Source organism: Bufo gargarizans, chromosome 2 (assembly GCF_014858855.1).
Source record: "Bufo gargarizans isolate SCDJY-AF-19 chromosome 2, ASM1485885v1, whole genome shotgun sequence".
Lineage (NCBI taxonomy): Eukaryota > Metazoa > Chordata > Amphibia > Anura > Bufonidae > Bufo > Bufo gargarizans.
This window is the reverse complement of record NC_058081.1, coordinates 310,063,656-310,084,516: the sequence shown is the minus strand read 5'-3', so window position 1 is coordinate 310,084,516 and position 20,861 is coordinate 310,063,656. Positions and strand designations below refer to the sequence as shown.

Below are 20,861 nucleotides of genomic sequence, written 5' to 3'. Positions count from 1 at the left end.
AATACCACCAAATGAAAGCACTATTAGTGAGAAGAAAAGGAGGTAAAATTCATTTGGGTGGTAAGTTGCATGACCGAGCGATAAACGGTGAAAGGAGTGTAGTGCCGAAGTGTAAAAAGTGGCCTGGTCATGAAGGGGGTTTCACCTAGCGGGGCTGAAGTGGTTAAAGAGTGTCTGTTGGTCGGCACCAAAAATCGTTTCTGTGCAGTAGATTTCAATGTGTAAACTGGAATCTTCTGCCCAGCAGACAAGGACCTTCTTGCACTAGCGATCGAGGTCATTGATGGATGTAAATGCAGCTCTCACCTCATGATGATCAGGCAATTATCGGGAATAAACAGTTTGTTCCCGATAATTGCTTGTAATATCTGTCCATGTAAAAGACTTTACAGTAAGTAATACTGAGGTAATCGGCCCCTTGTGCACTGCAGCTACAGGCAATATTCTATGTATATAAGTTGTTCATATATATCTGCATTATGGATGTATGGGTAGTCAGGGCTCCAATATGATGCAAACGGTAAAAAGCTGTTCTTTATAGAATCTAAAGATTTCACGATAAGCACTCAGGGAGTGAATGGGTAAATGTCACAGAGCGCTAGACATGATCCCATTTAGCTTTTCTTAGTTGATTGCTCAAATATATAAGACCCTCCTCCATGTTCAATGTCATGGTAATCTTTCAGTCCCCCTCCTATTATAACCCAGCGGGCTAATAATGAAACTGTGGACAGATGGGTCCAATTATATAAAAAAAAAAATATATATATATATATATATATATATATATATACTGATATATAGGTGACCAAAATATTTCAAGGAAATACCATAGTGGAGTATTGACATTCTTCTTAATTGGTCCAGGTTAGACTACAGCCGTGCCTTCCTGAGTGCCCACTACGTCTACTCCTCATGTACATTTGACATTGATTAATCAGCCAAAGATGTATACAGGACTTTGTCCGTAAAATCTTGAAGTCTTTATTGACTCGTACTAACAACATCCCAAATAAGGGTTCAATCCAGATCATCACCTCTTAATGCCTATTTGTTTCTAATGTCTCCTGCCGTCCTTACTCAGTGGTTTAAAGCCGTGTCTCAACTGTCCATGTTACGTGTGTTCCTACCTTAGCATTTAGAAAGGTGGAAGTCCTCAAATTATACATGGTCAGAACAAAACACACTATAATAGAACTTACAAGGAATCTGTCAGCACATTCCTGTAAATAAAACCATCGTGTCAGAAGCTTCTACTGCTCTTCCTCCCATCTTCCTAAGTGAGAAAGAAGCTTCTTAATGTTGTGCAAGTTAGCCCCTAGGTGCAACAAGGGCATTGCTGTTGCACCAGCGGCTTTGCTCATCTTCTTTACCACTTTGACTGACAGGGCCAGGCCACTGTACAGGTAATGTCAGTATTGGGGGCACAAAGGAAGAGCAGTGCACATCCACAGAGGCTGATGGGTTTATTTACAGGTATGTGGTAACAGATTCCCTTTAAGCAGTTCATTTTCAAATCTGTGAGAAACAGTAACATCAAAAAAATATAAAAGTAAAGATTTGCTATGTATATTAGATAATATTCGGAAACTGGTCCACACCATTTTGACAGGATCATGAAGAGTCTTATTCCACTATCTACAATTCTTGATGCTATTGCCTCCTCTGACACTGAGTAACGCAATCATTTTTATTGCTTTTAGGTTCTACAATGCTGCAATGGCAAAAGCGACAAAGGTTTTAAATTGCCACTCAAGCGTCTGAACAGCTGAGACACATAAACCTAGTAAAAGCAAATAATGGCACTGGAACAGTGTACTAGACATGAAATGAATACAGTACCAGCAAGAGCATCACAAAGCATGAACAGGGCCCAGCTTTACCAAACAAATAATGCCTTTTCTGGGATCAGCAAGTTTCTAAAACTTTTAACTAAGGCCCCTTGCAGACCAACGTGTCCGGATTAGGTTTGGATGCGTCCCAAAGCATTGCGGCAAGTTTTGACTGCGATTGCGTACCTATGTTCAGTTTTTATTGCGCAGGTGCAATGTGTTTTGCACGCGCGTGATAAAAAACTGACTGTGGTACCCAGACCCGAACTTATTCACAGAAGTTCAGGTTTGGGTTAGTTGTAGTGTAGATTGTATTATTTTCCCTTAAAACATGGTTATAAGGGAAAATAATAGCATTCTGAATACAGAATGCATAGTACAATAGCGCTGGAGGGGTTAAAAAAATAATAATAATTTAACTCACCTTAATCCACTTGTTCGCACAGCCGGCATCTCTTCTGTCTTGTTCTGTGCGGAATAGGACCTTTGATGACGCCACTACGCTCATCACATGACAGAAGAGATGCCGGCTGCGCAAACAAGTGGATTAAGGCGAGTTAAAAAAAAAAAAATGTAACCCCTCCAGCGCTATTATACTATGCATTCTGTATTCAGAATGCTATTATTTTCCCTTATAACCATGTTATAAGGGAAAATATTAATGATCGGGTCTTCATCCCGAAAGTCTCCTAGCAACTGTGCGTGAAAATCGCACCGCATCTGCACTTGCTTGCGGATGCTTGCGATTTTCACGCAACCCCATTTATTTCTATGGGGCCTGCGTTATGTGAAAAACGCACAAAGAGGAGCATGCTGCGATTTTCACGCAACGCACAAGTGATGCGTGAAAATCACCGCTCATGTGCACAGCCCCATAGAAATGAACGGGTCCAGATTCAGTGCGGGTGCAATGCGTTCATTGCGTTCATCGCGGAAATCTCGCCCGTGTGAAAGGGGCCTAATGTTACTTTCACACTGACATTTTGGCTCTCCGTTTGTGAGATCCGTTCAGGGCTCTCACAACACAAGCGGTTCAAAACGGGTCAGTTTTGCCCTAATGCCTTCTGAATGGAAAAGGATCCGCTCAGAATACATCAGTTTGCATCAGTGCAGTCTCCATTCCGCTCTAGAGGCGGACACCAAAACGCTGCCTGCAGCGTTTATCTGTCCGCTTGACGAAACTGAGCCAAACCGATCCGTCCTGACACACAATGCAAGTCAATGGGGACGGATCCGTTTTCTATGACACAATCTGGCACAAAAGAAAACGGATCCATCCCCCATTGACTTTCAATGGAGATCATGATTGATCAGTCTTGGCTACGTTACAGATAATACAAACGGATCCGTTTATGACGGATGCACGCAGTTGTATTATTGTAACGGATCCGTTTTTGCAGATCCATGACGGATCCGCCCAAAACGTGAGTGTGAAATTAGCCTTATTATATAATTTAGTGAACCTTTGCAACCTTTTTTTTTAAACTTTGTTATAGGTCTTTATTACAAAATGACAGCCTTGTTGTGTCTATAGCTCCCATGCTGACAATGTGTCTCCATTGTAACGGTCAACAAATCCATTACAGTCCAATCCAGCCGTCATATGCCATTCCATACATCCCTACATTATGCTAATGTACGTTTGGTAGGTTAGTAGGAAAAAGGACAGACAGAAGGGAATAGAACTGCAGGATCAGACTACACAGAGTTTGTGTGTCGTCTGTTACCATGGAAACTCATTGTCTTAATAGAAGCTGGGGACACAAAATGTTACCACACTTTTAATAACAACCTTTTTGCAAACATTCTTTATTCCTCTTTTAGATGCACTGAGGCGATAAAAGAAATGATTGCGAAGGTGAACATAGTGAAATAGTAGGCAACTTGAGAGAAAAATGCAGGGTTGGGAAGGATATTTTAAATTCTTGACAGTTTTCTAGAGGAAAAAAAAAAATGTAGTAACAGACTATGGACCACTTATGGCAAAATGGAATGCATGTTACAGACGGTCATAAAAAAGGCTGCGCTCACTTAATGACAACACTCGTCCTGCTGTACTCTCAGATCACCATCATCGCTTATAGAAGCGGTTGTACATATGTCACCATTGGAGAATACAAAGTCAATCTACTTCCTTCTAGACTCTGCAAAGGTGGCTGTCCGTTATAAGTAGTGGATGTACAATGTATGGGTTCTCCAGATTTCAAGTAATACATAAAGCATTATATTATGGACTGATCCCAAATATATGGTCGTAAATAGACCCAAGTTAAAGGGGTTGTCTAACTTCAGCAACTTCATCATGTAGACAAAGCGAATACAAGGCACTTACTAATGTGTTGTGCACTTCTTCATCACATGATACACGGCTCGTATCCAGGGATTATGGCCACCGCTACAGCGCAGATGAAAGCCATTCGCTGAAGTGAGACAACCCCTTTAAGTTTGTTGTGGTTGCCATTAGAAGTAGTTCATGAACAACCTTAGGCCACCATTTGTAACGGTCTTTAGGTTCGCTGTGAAACATTTGTTGACGGCTGCAGGGAAGCAATGGGGAACACAATTTTACGCGATTCTCTAATACTGTATATTAACCTATGTATCTCCACAGCGGAGGTGCACGTTAAACCAGTACTGAATTGCACTTCCAATCACTTTGCGCCCGAGTGATCTGCAAAACAATGAAGTTTAATGGAAACATTTGCAGCGATTCATACAGACGGATGAATGACACTGAGAGCATCCTAATCGGCATTACTGTGGAATGGTAACTCTTTCCACACCGAGCCATGGGAACCCTCAACGTCTCTAGGAGTTAAAATATTAATAACCAATCGCAAGTTACGTTAGGCCAGTTTTGCATACCGTTACTATACGCGTATTTCAGCAAGTCATGTTAAAGTATATGATAACTGAAGAGTTTTCCTATAGTCGACATCTTCATGGAATATTGCATTGGATTTCATATTACCGTATTGGGCTCTTGGTGACGGCAGTGATCAAGCACTGACGGTCTATCTAGAAATCTTACATTGTGGCGAGCGAAGATTACCGTCACCACTGCACGCATAATGCAAGATGACACACCAGGCTCAGTGAGCACTGCATGGCCTGTAGTTTGCCTGTCACTGTCTCCTCAGGCAGATCTGGCTACTTGTAAGCTGAATGGACAAGCCGGAGAGACGGCAAGGAAAAATATATAAAAAAAGACCCCCTCCCTCCTTTTTACAGTTGGGTAACTGCTGTCTTTTCAGGGCAATTAACAAGCAGGATTCTTGCAGGAGTGATCATGTTCACACTGCAGATACCAAGAGATAAGAGGAGAATAAATAGCACGTAGTATTATATCTGCCCCACATGTAATATCTGCAGTGCCCACCATCCCACAAATCAACAGAAACAAGTACACCAGGTCATAGAGGAGGGCACCTATGAGACATTGTACCCACTGCACAGCTGATTGCTGCATACCCATTCACATATACGGCTACTTTCACACTGGCGTTTTGGCTTTCCGTTTGCGAGATCCGTTCAGGGCTCTCAGAAGAGGTCCAAAACGGATCAGTTTTGCCCTAATGCATTCTGAATGGATAAGGATCCGCTCAGAATGCATCAGTTTGCTTCCGTTCCGCCTGCATTCTGCTCTGGAGGCGGACACCAAAACGCTGCTTGCAGCGTTTCGGTGTCCGTCTGATGAAACTGAGCCAAACGGATCCGTCCTGGCACACAATGTAAGTCAATGGGGAGTCGGACGGATCCGTTTTCTATGACACAATAGAAAACAGATCCGTCCTCCAGTTGACTTTCAGTGGTGTTCAAAACAGATTCGTTTTCTATGACACAATCTGGCTCAATAGAAAACGGATCCGTCCCCGATTGACTTTCAGTGGTGTTCAAGATGGATCCGTTTTCTATAACACAATCTGGCACAATAGAAAATGGATCCGTCCCCCATTGACTTTCAATGGTGTTCAAGACGGATCCGTCTTGGCCTATGTTAAAGATAATACAAACGGATCCGTTCTGAACAGATGCAGACGGTTGTATTATGTGAACGGATCCGTCTGTGCAGATCCATGACAGATCCGCACCAAACGCAAGTGTGAAAGTAGTCTAACAATACTACACAAGTATTACGTAAAATCTCATCACAACTCCCACAACACAGGCTCTTGTGGAGGGGCCATGGGAGATCATGACCATCCCGTAGACTTGTATCACATAGGCCCCCTGTGGTGTGTTAGTGTGCCATGGGGGCAGAGTGGGAGCTGGTTCTCATCATTTATATACACTGCACCCTTATCCACCTGGAAGTATTTAAGAGGAAGGATGGGGCAAGCCTTTTTTTTTTCAGCTAATCAACCCACTGCATAACGGTGTTAGGAAGAATGGCGCTCATTGTAATCTTTATATGAACGACGTCCTGATGATACTTGCCAACACACAGGTGGTTTGGGCATCCCAGTCACATACACGACTGATAAAATAGACATTTCTGCAAATTTTCCAAACTGAAAAAATTGTCAAAAATGAACAGAACAATGTAGCATTGCTCGACAGCATGTTCCTCAATACGTGTGTACACAATATTTCCTGAAATTCGGAAGTGAGCGCTACACAACTTATTCACTAATCAACAAAAACATAAAACTGCACCGCCATCGTACAATTTTCCCATACAGGTACTCAATTTTTATGTATTTTTCCCGACTACTATGAAAGTTCTTACTTCTGCCCACAACATTGTTTTGCCATGACTGATCTGGAAGACTCAATCACCAAGACGCGTTTGTTGGCGCTCACATGACAACTCAGGGGATACAAGAAGGGCTCAGTCATTAGGGACTTCTAGGGAACGGTGCCATGTACAAATACATCATTATTAACAGAGGTGATAAGTAGGGGACAGGGTGCAAGGCGTATCCAGGTGTGAAACCCACGGTGTAACTTTACCAGCTGAGGGATACCCTGGCGATGAAAAACTGCTGGCCTGATGCTGTACAGCCAAGATCTGCAGGCTACGCACTGAATTGCAGCATATTCACATTATAAAATGTATAGCACCGCCAGAGCAGGCAACACATAATACACATCTAGCTCTTACTTCTGAAATGCTCTGAGGCATAGTAATACACATCCTCGTAGCCCTCATGGTAATCCTCTTCAGGTCGATACTTCTTGCCTTTCCTTCGCCTGGATCTTCTGATCTGTCTGACGAAGCCCAAAAACCTGTCCATACCTCCCTTCTGGTAGTCCCTGTGCCCGGCTGGTTAGATGAGACAGACTGGGTGCAGGGCGGTGGTGTGAGCATCCACTGGGGACCTGTCACCGCTATGTGTGGAGTCTTCTCACCTGGTCCTTCACAATGAGTCATTCATCTCCCTGGAGGTGGCAGGTTTCCTTGGCAGTGAGGTGCCCCAGAGGGGCAGAGTGTAGTAAACTTGCCTGGCTCTGTGACTGAGTGTGTGGTGTGTGAGAGAGAGGTCTCCCTGCACTGACATGTCTCTCCCCCACTCCCCCTCCTCTGCTGCCGGCTTTCCATCATTGGGAGAGGGGGCTGGAGGGAGACGCCTTGCTGTCAGGGCTGAACCATTGTGCTGCATAGCAGGAGTAACAACCAGGTCGGGCAGCCGGCTTCTTGTGTTTGTTGGGGCACTAAAGACAAAAACTCAAGGTTAGATCCCCCTCCAGACAACAATGGTGCATGCCGCCCAGAATTACAATACTACCTACAAAACCAACACACATTGCACTACAGTATCATTACTATGGCAGGTATAGAAGTAACAGCAGCCACAAGTGCAGCACTGACACTATCATACTATTACCTACCAACCAGCATACAAAGGGTTATGGTATCATTATCCACAGGACCATCAAACATATGGTCTAGTACTCTTAACTCCAGTAATATTACATATACACAAGCCTATAGTACTATTACATAAAAGACCAGCACTCAAGACTATAATACTATTACTTACAGGACATCATACAGAAGACACGACTATAGTACTTTTATTTACATGACAGCATACAGTACACAAGACTATAGTACTATTACCTACAAGACATCATACAGTACACAAGACTATAGTACTATTACCTACAGGACAGCATACAGAACACAAGACTATAGTACTATTACCTACAGGATCTCCGACCAGCACACAAGACTATAGTACTATTACCTACAGGACATCATACAGCAGACACGACTATAGTACTATTATCTACAGGACAGCATACAGCAGACAAGACTATAGTACTATTACCTACAGGACCTCCGACCAGCACACAAGACTATAATACTATTACATAAAGGACATCATACAGCAGACACGACTATAGTACTATTATCTACAAGACAGCATACAGTACACAAGACTATAGTACTATTATCTACAGGACCTCCGACCAGCACACAAGACTATAATACTATTACATAAAGGACATCATACAGCAGACACGACTATAGTACTATTACCTACAGGACAGCATACAGTACACAAGACTATAGTACTATTACCTACAGGACCTCCGACCAGCACACAAGACTATAGTACTATTACCTACAGGACATCATACAGCAGACACGACTATAGTACTATTATCTACAGGACAGCATACAGCAGACAAGACTATAGTACTATTACCTACAGGACAGCATACAGTACACAAGACTATAGTACTATTACCTACAGGACATTATACAGTACACAATACTATAGTACTATTACCTACAGGACAGCATACAGTACACAAGACTATAGTACTATTACCTACAGGACCTCCGACCAGCACACAAGACTATAGTACTATTATCTACAGGACATCATACAGTACACAAGACTATAGTACTATTATCTACAGGACATCATACAGTACACAAGACTATAGTACTATTATCTACAGGACATCATACAGTACACAAGTCTATAGTACCATTACCTACAGGACAGCATACAGAACACAAGACTATAGTACTATTACCTACAGTACATCATACAGTACACAAGACTATAGTACTATTACCTACAGGACATCATACAGTACACAAGACTATAGTACTATTATCTACAGGACATCATACAGTATACAAGTCTATAGTACCATTACCTACAGGACAGCATACAGTATACAAGTCTATAGTACTATTACCTACAGTACATCATACAGTACACAAGACTATAGTACTATTACCTACAGGACATCATACAGTACACAAGACTATAGTACTATTATCTACAGGACATCATACAGTACACAAGACTATAGTACTATTACCTACAGGACATCATACAGTACACAAAACTATGGTATTATTGCATACAGGACCAGCATACAGTACAGTATTATTACCTAAAGGACCAGTATACACAAGAGTACCATACTATTAGCAAAGATTCTGTTACTCCAAGACACAAACAGGTCGTAAATGCACCCACAAAGCCTACCACCTACAATATGACGGTGCCAAACAAGATTATACCGAAAATCGATACAATATGCCATATTTAGAGAAAAAAAAAATTGCTACTACTGTATAAACATGAGCACACATATACCAACTATGATCACATGGCAAGGCTTAGGCTTCTTTTACACTGCAGGCTGGCGGGCATTCCAGTAACGTCTGGCAATGCCGGATCCAGAGATCTCTGGCAGGCAGCTCTCTGCTGGAACAGCCTGCCGGAACTACTAACGGCAGTGTGAAACTAACCTTAAAAACATATTTTAAATGTGACAATAATAAACAAAACAGAGGCATATGGTCAAATGCAAAGGCCAGAGCAACAAATTGTATTGCATTTCACAAACCAGGCGAAGCCAGCTGGCAAAAAGCATTGGGAATGGCGGTTGTTTTAACAGCTTGTTGTCCTGGCAATTGCTTTTGACTATTTTGCTTCTGTGTTAGTCCTATACTTTGCTTACTATATTTTTTTTGCATTATTTTGCTGAAAGAGATCACTGTTAGTAAGGCCTCTTGCACACAAACGGTGTGTGCCCGTGACCGTGATGCAGCGGGTCCGCAATACACGGGCACCGGCCCGTGTGCACTCCGCATGCGGATCCATTCACTTGAATGGGTCCGCAATCACGGAGATGCGGAATGGAAGAACGGATTGGAACCACTACGGAGTGCTTCCGTGGTGTTTTTGTTCGTGCCTCCGCAAGTGTTGTGAATGGATCATGGACCCATTCAAGTTGAAAGACCCCAATGCACGAAACGGATGCACAACATTCGTGAACAATAGGCCTAAGGCCTCTTTCACAAGGGCGTCTTATTTTTGGCCCGGATAAGAGGCGGGTGCGTTGCAGGAAAATGCACGATTTTTCCACGCGAGTGCAAAACATTGTAATGCGTTTTGCACTCGCGTGAGAAAAATCGCGCATGTTTGGTACCCAAACCCGAACTTCTTCACAGAAGTTCGGGCTTGGGATTGATGTTCTGAAGATTGTATTATTTTCCCTTATAACATGGTTATAAGGGAAAATAATAGCATTCGGAATACAGAATGCATAGTAAAACAGCGCTGGAGGGGTTAAAAAAATAATAATAATTTAACTCACCTTAGTCCACTTGATCGCGAAGCCGGCATCTCCTTGTGTCTCCTTTGTTGAATAGGACCTGTGGTGAGCATTAAATACAGGTAAAGGACCTTTGATGACGTCACTCCGGTCATCACATGGTCTTTTACCATGGTGAATCACCATGGTAAAAGATCATGTGACGTACCATGTGATGACCGGAGTGACGTCATCAAAGGTCCTTTACCTGTATTTAATGCTCACCACAGGTCCTATTCAACAAAGGAGACACAAGGAGATGCCGGGCTTCGCGATCAAGTGGACTAAGGTGAGTTAAATTATTATTATTATTTTTTTAACCCCTCCAGCGCTGTTTTACTATGCATTCTGTATTCAGAAAATAATAATGATCGGGTCTCCATCCCGATCGTCTCCTAGAAACCGTGCGTGAAAATCGCACCGCATCCGCACTTGCTTGCGGATGCTATGCGATTTTCACGCACCCCATTCACTTCTATGGGGCCTGCGTCGCGTGAAAATCAGACAATATAGAGCATGCTGCGATTTTCACTCAACGCACAAGTGATGCGTGAAAATCACAGCTCATGTGCACAGCCCCATAGAAATGAATGGGTCCGGATTCAGTGCAGGGTGCAATGCGTTCACCGCACGCATCGCACCCGCACGGAAAACTCGCCCGTGTGAAAGGGGCCTAATAGTGCTGCCAGCAGCATACTGTCTCTGCTAAAATGTCTTCTTCCCATAGTTTATATCTTTGAAGTTGCCCTCCATTGGACCACTTTTGGTTGTTACGCTCCACTGAGTTTTTGGCTTCAAAAACTGCATCAAAAAACCTGAACAATTTTTGATTTTTATATATAATGCTATTAAAATTGACTTTTCAGTGCATCAACTCCCACACAGTGCAGCTACACGTGGACCAAACATAGGGCAGATATAATTAGTGACCTCTTGGAGGCTTGCAATGTCTTGTGGAGCAAAGGCTCAACAGGTGTGACACAGAAGGAGACAGCTAATCTTTTACTACAGCCAAGAATTCAGAAATATTTTACTTAAGTGTGTTCTTGACATTTTCTAAACCAAGCCAGAATGCAGAAGTGGCGAACACATTTTAGTACAGGAACTTAGAGGGTGCCACCAGAAAACACATAAGTTAAGACCTCATGCACACGACTGTATTTTGGGTCCTCATTTTCTGAAGATCGCATGATGACCCATTGATTTATATGGATCTGCAAAAAATGCATCCGTGTGTACATTCTGCATATTATAGAACATGTACCTGTCATGTCTGTTTTGCGGACAGTAGGTAATTGTAGTGAAACATTGCACATGGACTGTATCCGAATTTTGTGGATCCACGGCTTCTTGTGTGCATGAGGCCTTAGGGCTCGTTCACATGACCATTGCCGTATTGCGGCCCGCATACGGCTGGACCGCAATACACGGGGCACCGGCCGTGTGTATTCCGCATCACGGATGTGGACACATTAACTTGAATATGTCTGCAAATCCAGAGATGCGGTGCGGAACGGAAACACGGAACGGAACCCCACGGAAGCACTACGGAGTGCTTCTTGGGGTTCCGTTCCATGCCTCCACACCGCAAAAAGATAGAACTTGCTCTGTCTTTTTGCAGAACAAACGGATTGCGGACCCATTTAAGTGAATGGGTCCGCGATCCGCAAGCGGCTGGCCCACAGTCGGTGCCCGTGCATTGCGGACCGCAATTTGCGGTCCACTGCACGGGCACGGAGGGGCAACTGTCATGTGAACAAGCCCTAAGGCAGAGTTTACACAACGACTTTGACCCCAATGGCATGGAATAAATTGTAGTTCAATGAGAGGATGCTCTTTGAGGCTTGTTCACATGACAGTTGCCCCTCCGTGCCCGTGCTGTGGACCGCAAATTGCAGTCCGCAATGCACGGGCACCGACTGTCGTCCAACCGCATGCGGATCGCGGACCCATTCACTTGATCCGTTCTGTGCTTCTGTTCCGAATCTCCTGATTTGCGGACCCATTCAAGTTAATGAGTCCGCATCCGTGATGCGGAATGCACACAGCCGTTACCCCGTGTATTGCAGACCCGCCGTATGCGGGCCACAATACGGCAACTGAGGGGCAACAGTTGTGTGAACGAGCACTTAGGGCTCATGTACACGAACGCATTTTCTTTCCGCTTCCGTTCCGCTTTTTTGCGGACCGTATGTGGAACCATTCACTTCAATGGGTCTGCAAAAACAACAGAATGTACTCCGTGTGCATTCAGTTTCCGTATTTCAGTTCTGCAAAAAAGTAGCGCATGTCCTATTATTGTCCGCAAATCACGGTCCGAGGCCCTATTCAAGTCAATGGGTCAGCAAAAAATACGGAACTCACATGGAACACATCCGTCTGTCATCCGTATTTTGCAGATCCATACTGTAGAAATGCTATGCCCAGCCCATATTGCTCATGTATTTGGTGATTAATAAGTTACTGTTTCCGTTCCGCAAAAAAAACGGATCTCATACGGAAACCATACGGATATGTTTTGTGGAATAACGGAACGGAAGAGGACTGAAATCAGAGAAAACCCTCAGATACTGAACAACGGATCAGTAAAAAATGGACCGCAAAACAACGGTCGTGTGCATGAGCCCTAAGAGCTGCCTGTTTACTTACATGGTTTTTAAAGGAGGATAATTTTACAGGAAAATTAAAAAATAAATGAATAAATAAATGACTACTGTTCTCTAATAATGCAGTCTGTAATAGTCAAATGAAGCAAAAAATGTTAGCGTAACTACAACTTTTTAAAATTTTTGATATGTCTATGAGTTCGTCTACAGTCTCGCGCTCAGCATCGAGGAGAAGCTTCACTCGGCTGAGCGCTTCTGACCTTTTGTTGTAGCGTTAGGAAGAAGAGGACCGCAGATTCTTTTTCCTAATGGTGGATTTGTGCTTACAGAATCTGTCTTTCGCCAACATATACAAGTCCGCACGGACATTTCGGGATATATACCACAAAATGACTGTTGCATGTAAAAAAGCCTTTCATGGGAAATTTTTCTCCCGTGTGCGGATGCGTAAAGTATTCCGCCTTGATCACGCTATGGATGCATTGTAGGCAAGCAAAAGTACCTTTTTGGGGGTGGATAATGTTGTCGTGGCCCTATACTTCTGATGCCAATGTCTGCTTTGATTATAGTATCCCTTATATTTTTGGATTTTTTATAACAGATCATGGGTAGGGTATGCCTTCTTAATAATGCCCCAATGTTTCTGTATGATGGATCTGCATTTATTTATCCAGGGATGGTATTTAACAACAAAGGGAATACGTGTCTTTTTTAGTAATGGTATAGTAGTCTTATTCTCTAGTTTAAGTCTTATGCAATAGGGAATCGGGGTATCCTCTTGCTTTGAATTTATGGATTATGTCATTAATTCTTGTTTCTCTTCCAGCGCTGTCAGGGACTATCCTATCAACACGTTGGAATTGATTCCATTCTTGTTTCTTCACCGCGGTCGGATGATTACTTGTGTAATGTTAAAGGCTGCTTCTGTCTGTCTTTTTGATGTGTATAACAGTTTGTATTTGGCCATTATCACCCTTGATGACCCATGTGTCAAGGAAATTAATTTTGTGGTCATCCCAGTGCATAGTAAATTAAAGTTCATTCCATATGGAATTGAGGTAATCGTCAAAATCTTGTAGAGTTCGAATGTCGCACCGCCACACGCAGAAAATATCGTCAATGAAACGGCGCCATAGAATACAATGTTGTATAAACAATGGGTTGTTGTAAATAAATTCATTTTCAAACCAGGCCATATAACAATTAGCGTATGGCGATGCGGCATTCGAACCCATCGTGGTCCTGCGGCGCGGTTAAAATAATGTGTCCTGAAATAATAAAAAAAAAAAGACAAGTTCAAGAAGTTGTATAAAAAATTATTTTTCTGAAATGCTATAGGGGGAGGATGGAAGCATCCATTTTACCGCACGCAAACCTTCTCCGTGTTCAATTGAAGTGTAAAGACTGCATACATCGAAAGTCGCTAATAAATCCTCACTGTGTAGCGGGAGGTTTGTGATTTCTCTGAGGAAATGGTTAGTGTCAAGTAAGAAAGATGGTGTACATTTGGTTAATGGAGTGAGAACTTTTTCCAAAAGCATGGCTGGCGGGGATAAAATAGAGTCAGTGGAAGCCACTATAGGGCGTCCTGGTGGATTTGTGATAGATTTGTGAATTGCCACGACAGACAATATTATCCACCCCCAAAAAGGTACTTTTGCTTGCCTACAATGCATCCATAGCGTGATCAAGGCGGAATACTTTACACATCCGCACACGGGAGAAAAATTTCCCATGAAAGGCTTTTTTACATGCAACAGTAATTTTGTGGCATATATCCCGAAATGTCCGTGCGGACTTGTATATGTTGGCGAAAGACAGATTCTGTAAGCACAAATCCACCATCTGGAAAAAGAATCTGCTGCTTCCAATACCATTTCATTTTGATAAATGGTGGCACAATGTATCCCAACTTCGCTTTCAGATCATCGAGCAGGTATTACTACCATGAAGGGGCGGTGACAGAATTAAAATGCTCAAAAAAAAAGTGAAGCCTTTTGGATCCACAGATTACAAACTCTGGAGCCAAAAGGCTTGAACCGTGATTACGAGATCAGTGGCCTTTTATGATGTAATGTTTTTCTCACTGCAACATAACTAATCTTATAATGGAAAAATCTCCACCTGTTCTGTGGTTTTAATTTGCAAATCACTGATGCAAATCACTGACCAAACACGAAAGTGTGAACGAGGCCTTAGACGGAAAAAAAGTCCTCAGGATAGGTCATCAATAAAAAAAAAAGCGGACAACCCCAATGAGTGATTATATAGCTTAGCCTGCTCTCCCTCATTCACTGGAAGTCATTTGGCACCAGGAGAGGTATAGTGTGGACTCTCATTGCATTCTTTGGTGGCCATTTGGCACCAGGAGTGGTGTGGAGTGGGCCCGGCATGCATGTTGGTACCTGCATTCCTTGGATATAAGGGAGGCCATTTTGGCACCATAAATTAAAGCAGGCCCAGCATGCAGAACCTACACTCCCTGAATTGTATGGTAGCTGTCATGGCACATAACAGGTAGAATTTAGTGTTAGGAACCCGTCTAACAGAGATCGCCTTGAAGTCCGGCAGACGGGCTCATTTTGTACAAAATATATTTGCCAAGCATCTCTAACTTATTAGTATAGCACTATCAATTATCATGCATTTTTGTACTTTATTTGGTTTGCAGAGAGCTGTTGCATTGTATGTTTTTGTTTTACAGTGTTGTTCTCAGCCATAGCAACGTGCCCTGCGCATTGGGATGTGCTGACTGAACCCCTTTTTCTTTGCAACCCCTTTAATGAATTCCACAATAAAACGTCTAGATTATTTCCAGTACATTCATGTAATAATCTGGACAGACTCTGGATATGATCTGCTAACTGGCGTTGAAAACATCAAATTCTGTCCAAAAATCAGACTTCTTCTCAGCTGCTCACATATTTTCTCTACACAAACTTCTAAATTAAAAACAAAACCTTACAAAAACATACAGTAGATGGCCTAAAGACACAGAAAGAAGTCCTACTGTACAACCAAACTGCAGATCCGTTCAGACTAGTGAGAATAGAAAGTCACACCTTTTATATCTGGAAAGTACATCCAAGCGAGGATACCATTCACTGGTTATTGATAAACGCATCCAGAGATCCCAAAGATCCCAAGGGGCAGATTATGATCAACCTACTCATCTGCCACTGCTTTTTATAGGCTTTATTTTAGCAATGTGAACATACCCGTACAGTCAAGTACGTGTTTTAGATAAGGAGGCCGATTGGTACAATTGAGGTGTGAAGGAGGCCATCTACGTAAAAATGGAGAAGCCAAGCTTGAATAGTAGCGGGATGGGGGGGGGGGGGGGGGGGTTTAGACATCTATTGTCTGCCACATACAATGCTGTCTTGACACCTTTTTCTGGGAGATCATTATCACCTACTGACTCCAATTAGGATAACGGCATGAACACCTTTGACCCCATGCTGGGTATAATGACCTCTGACCCCATGCTGGGTATAATGACCTCTGACCCCATGCTGGGTATAATTACCAGATGTGGATTCAGTTACATATTTATTGCCAGAGAATTCTTGTACAGTCACTCAGAATTGAGAAAGCTCGTTGGAAGAACGAGTGAAACGTTTTCAAGAAATCTATAGTAAGTCCAGTTGCCTTGATTTATTCTTTACAGATATACCCGGAGACAAATGTTAGAGATTTGCTTTTCCTCTCATACAACCGCTGGTTTACGGCTCATGCACACAAACATGTTTTTTTTTTGCGGACCGTATGCGTAACCATTCATTTCAATGGGTCTGCAAAAAAATTAATAAATACGGAAGTTACTCTGTGTGCATTCCGTTTCCATATTTCCATTCCGCAAAAGAATAGTTCATGTCCTAATATTGTCTGCATTACAGACAAGGATAGTACTCTTCTATTAGGGGCCAGCGCTTCCTTTCCGCAAAATACTGAATGTACACGGACAGCATCCATATTTTTTGCGGATCGCAAAATCCATACGGTCGTGTGCATGAGCCCTTAGAAACATGCTTGTGGTGAGTATCCTCTCCCTACTAGAACAGTGTGAACACACACAACAGGTGATAAAATCCCCCCAATTTTTTCTTGTACGTCGTTCAATGCAGTTTCACGGTGATATGGAGAAATCTACATAGTGGAAATGCGAAAGAAACTACAGTGCAGGATGCATCTGAATGAAAGAGGTATAAGGCATCATGTCATAGCTTTAAAAATACAAATAACTGGCCTCCAGCCCCCATGAAATAAAACTAGAGCATCTATCAGAATCATGCCATTCCTATTTTATTCCTCCTAGAAATCTATGAATAGACTGACTACTGTGTGTTACCAGGTGAGAGTGTGTCCCTGCATACTTTTGCACTGTCCAATCAGTGCTGACAACACCAGACACTTTGACAAGGGAAAGGGTAGCACCCAGTTGTAAAAGTATTCATAAATTTCAAGGAGGAATAATAGTGGAACAGCAGAGTTATAAGAATGGCTTTTCCAGATTTGTTTTGTCTCAAGTGTCAGACAGCTGAGTCCACCACATCATGAGAGCAGCATCATGTTTAATCCTTTTTGGTTAGCCCTTAGGCCTGTTTTGCCTCTTGCACACAAACGTTGTGCATCCGTTCCGTGCATTGGGGACCGCAATTCGCGGCCTGAATGGATGGAGACCCATTCAACTTGAACCGTCCGCACCGCAAAAAAGTTCTATTTTTTTGCGGTGCGGATGGCATGGAGAGAAACACCACGTAAGCACTCCGTAGTGCTTCCATGGGGTTCCAATCCGTGCTTCCGTTCTGCATCTCCGTGATTGCGGACTCATTCAAGTGAATGGGTCCGCATCCGTGATGTGGAGTGCACACAGGCCAGTGCCCGTGTATTGCGGACCCGCCATATGCGGGCCGCAACACGGCTACGGTCACACAACGTTCGTGTGCAAGACGCCTTACACCAACAGATTATCTGACAGATTTTCTCACCAATCATCGGTCACATGGCCAGTTACACTCACAGATCTTTTGTTATCCACACCAAATATTGGTCTGATTGGACAGATGTTGGTCAGATAATCTGTTGGTGCAATACAGCCCTTAGGCCTGTCCAGGATACTGACCCAGCACATGACCAATCCGGACCAAAAATACATTTGTGTTCATGAGTGCCGAGTCCACCGAGAGCAGAAGACATATGGGCAAGGTGCACCTGAAAACCCATGCTGAGTAGATGTCAATGACTAAAGACTAACCCTACTACAAAGAAATATGACATTTTAAGGGGTTCTCCAGGGGTTAAAACTGCTACTTGCGCATTACATAGGATGGCCTAACTGTAATATTTTGCTCTATTTTAATGGGGTCAAGCTCAGATTTAGGGAACACAGGTGCAAGAGCTTCTGTATATGTTTACATAGAGTGTTATCCACAATAGAGGGGTCTGTCCAAACAGGGAAGACCCTGAGCACCAAACTGCAGAACCTAATAAATCAGTGTTAATATAATGTGTGATCTTTTCAGTATACAATACTATATAGTCCCAGAGAACAGCGTTAAATAACACCTAAGTATGAAAAATTGTTCTACGTTAAGAAAAAAACAACAGCACATTGCGAGTGATGCCTCCTGCGTGGATTATAGCTCAGTGGTGGCGATCATATCCATTCTGCTGCCTATTGCTTTTATCAGCAGTCATTAGGTTTTATAGCTTCTTTGCACTGTAAGTGTCCTTTCTGGATCCTGCTGGCAGCAGAGTTCTGCTCTTTATTACCATTATGAGGTGCAGTCCAAATCTTTGCGGATGTCCTTAGGCATGACCCTTTCATCTCCACATTTCTCAGGCATCAAAACATTCTTCAAATGAATCATGATGACAGAATGAGCGTAGTGAAGGATTTTTATCTAGAAAGCCATGCGGTGGTATAAAGATTCACTGCCCCGCTGCCTTTGCCTGCCTAAAGACAAGTAAACAGCTCCCACATTAAAGGTGCCCCCTCTGCCACACAGACCAAAGAAGAACTCTGCTTTTATGAGTTCCGGGAAAAGGGAAGCGCAGCAGCTGCTTACAAATTGCATCTTACAGGCTGCTTATTAGATTCACATCTGTTTCGTAAACTACAGGCAAAAGTTTCCACTTCAGGGAAGCAATATTCTAGGTTTGCAGTAGAAAAGCACTAGCTAGCACATCACACCAGCGGCACTGGATTTCAAGGAAATCCTCCTTCAGAAAAGTCCAGGCTGTGCATTAAAAGTTTTCTGAGCCTTTAAGGCCTCATGCACACGACCGTTGTTTGGGTCCGCATCCGAGCCGCAGTTTTTGCAGCTTGGATGCAGACTTATTCACTTCAATGGGGCCGCAAAAGATGTGGACAGCACTCCGTGTGCTGTCCGCATCTGTCGCTCCGTTCCGTGGTCAGCAAAAAAATATATAACCTGTCCTATTCTTGTCCGTTTTGCGGACAAGAATAGGCAGTTATATCAATGGCTGCCCGTGCCGTTACGCAAATTGCGGAACGCACATGAACGCCATCCGTGTTTTGCGGACCACAAAAACACACAACGGTCGTGTGCATGAGGCCTATTACTGATGACCTACCCTCTGGATAGGTCATCAGTATCTGATTGGTGGGGGTCCGACACCCAGGACCCTCGCCAATCAGCTGTTAGAGAGGACACGGTATAGCGGTTGTGCTTGGTATCGGGCTCAGCCCCATTCACTTCTGCTCCTAGGCCACGTGACCGATGATCATGTTGTCACAGTCCTAGGGAAGGCTGAGAGAAGGCCGCGGCGCCACTGTGCCTTCTCAAACAGCTGATTGTCAAGGGGTCCCAGTGTCGGACCCCCATAATCAGATACTGAGGACAGGTCATCAGTATTAAAGTCTCGGAAAACCCCTTTAGGCCACTTAAATACAGGTGAGAGTGAATGCTGCACATACGATCCGCATGAATGTCCATGATGATTTCTGTGCGTTTCTGCAGCAGTCTAATTTTTGGCAAGTCAAAGAGGGACAGTTATGGCTCATTGTGTGATTAGCCAGTGATTAGCTAAGCAGCATTCACAGCCATTTCCTGCCATGTCGAGACAATTGCAAGAAGTGGGGTGCAGCAGGGACCGGCACTGTCATAAATGCAGCATTGGAGAATTGGTAGGGTGGGTATAAGTTCTGCTATTTTTTTATTTTTTTTGCAGCATATGCAATCCCTGTGCTGGAATACTCCTTTAAATATTAGCACAAAAATCATCAAATATGGACAGTTTACGGTCCAAATTTGCCCAAATAATGTACAGTCGTGGCCAAAAGTTTTGAGAATTACATAAATATTGAAAATTGGAAAAGTTGCTGTTTAAAGGGAACCTGTCACCTGGATTTTGTGTATAGAGCTTAGGGCATGGGTTGCTAGATGGCCGCTAGCACATCCGCAATACCCAGTCCCCATAGCTCTGTGTGCTTTTATTGTGTAAAAAAAACGATTTGATACATATGCAAATTTATCTGAGAGGAGTCCTGTCCCTGACTCATCTCATGGATATGACTCATCTCAGGTTAATTTGCATATGTATCAAATCGGTTTTTTTTACACAATAAAAGCACACAGAGCTATGGGGACTAGATATTGCGGATGTGCTAGCGGCCATCTAGCAGCCCATTTCCTCAGCTCTATACACAAAATTCGGTGACAGGTTCCCTTTAAGTTTTTATAATAGCAATTTGCATATACTCCAGAATGTTATGAAGGGAGATCAGATGAATTGCATAGTCCTTCTTTGCCATGAAAATTAACTTAATCACCAAAAAAACTTTCCACTGCATTTCATTGCTGTCATTAAAGGACCTGCTGAGATC

General features: G+C 43.1%; 1 protein-coding gene across 11 annotated transcripts in view; it reads right to left on the bottom strand.

The window, feature by feature from the left end:
* The window catches only part of GRIP1 (glutamate receptor interacting protein 1), a 522,445-nt gene that overhangs the window by 309,242 nt on the left and 192,342 nt on the right, over positions 1-20,861 (bottom strand). For 9 of the 11 annotated variants that reach the window (XM_044280465.1, XM_044280466.1, XM_044280475.1 and 6 more), the window contains exon 1: positions 6,937-7,334. The exons of the other annotated variants lie outside the window; for them this stretch is intronic. In XM_044280465.1, coding sequence (XP_044136400.1) covers positions 6,937-7,069 — 133 coding nt within the window. In that variant the 5' untranslated portion in view covers positions 7,070-7,334. Of the gene's footprint in view, positions 1-6,936; positions 7,335-20,861 lie in introns of those variants that run through there. 11 annotated transcript variants of the gene reach the window in all.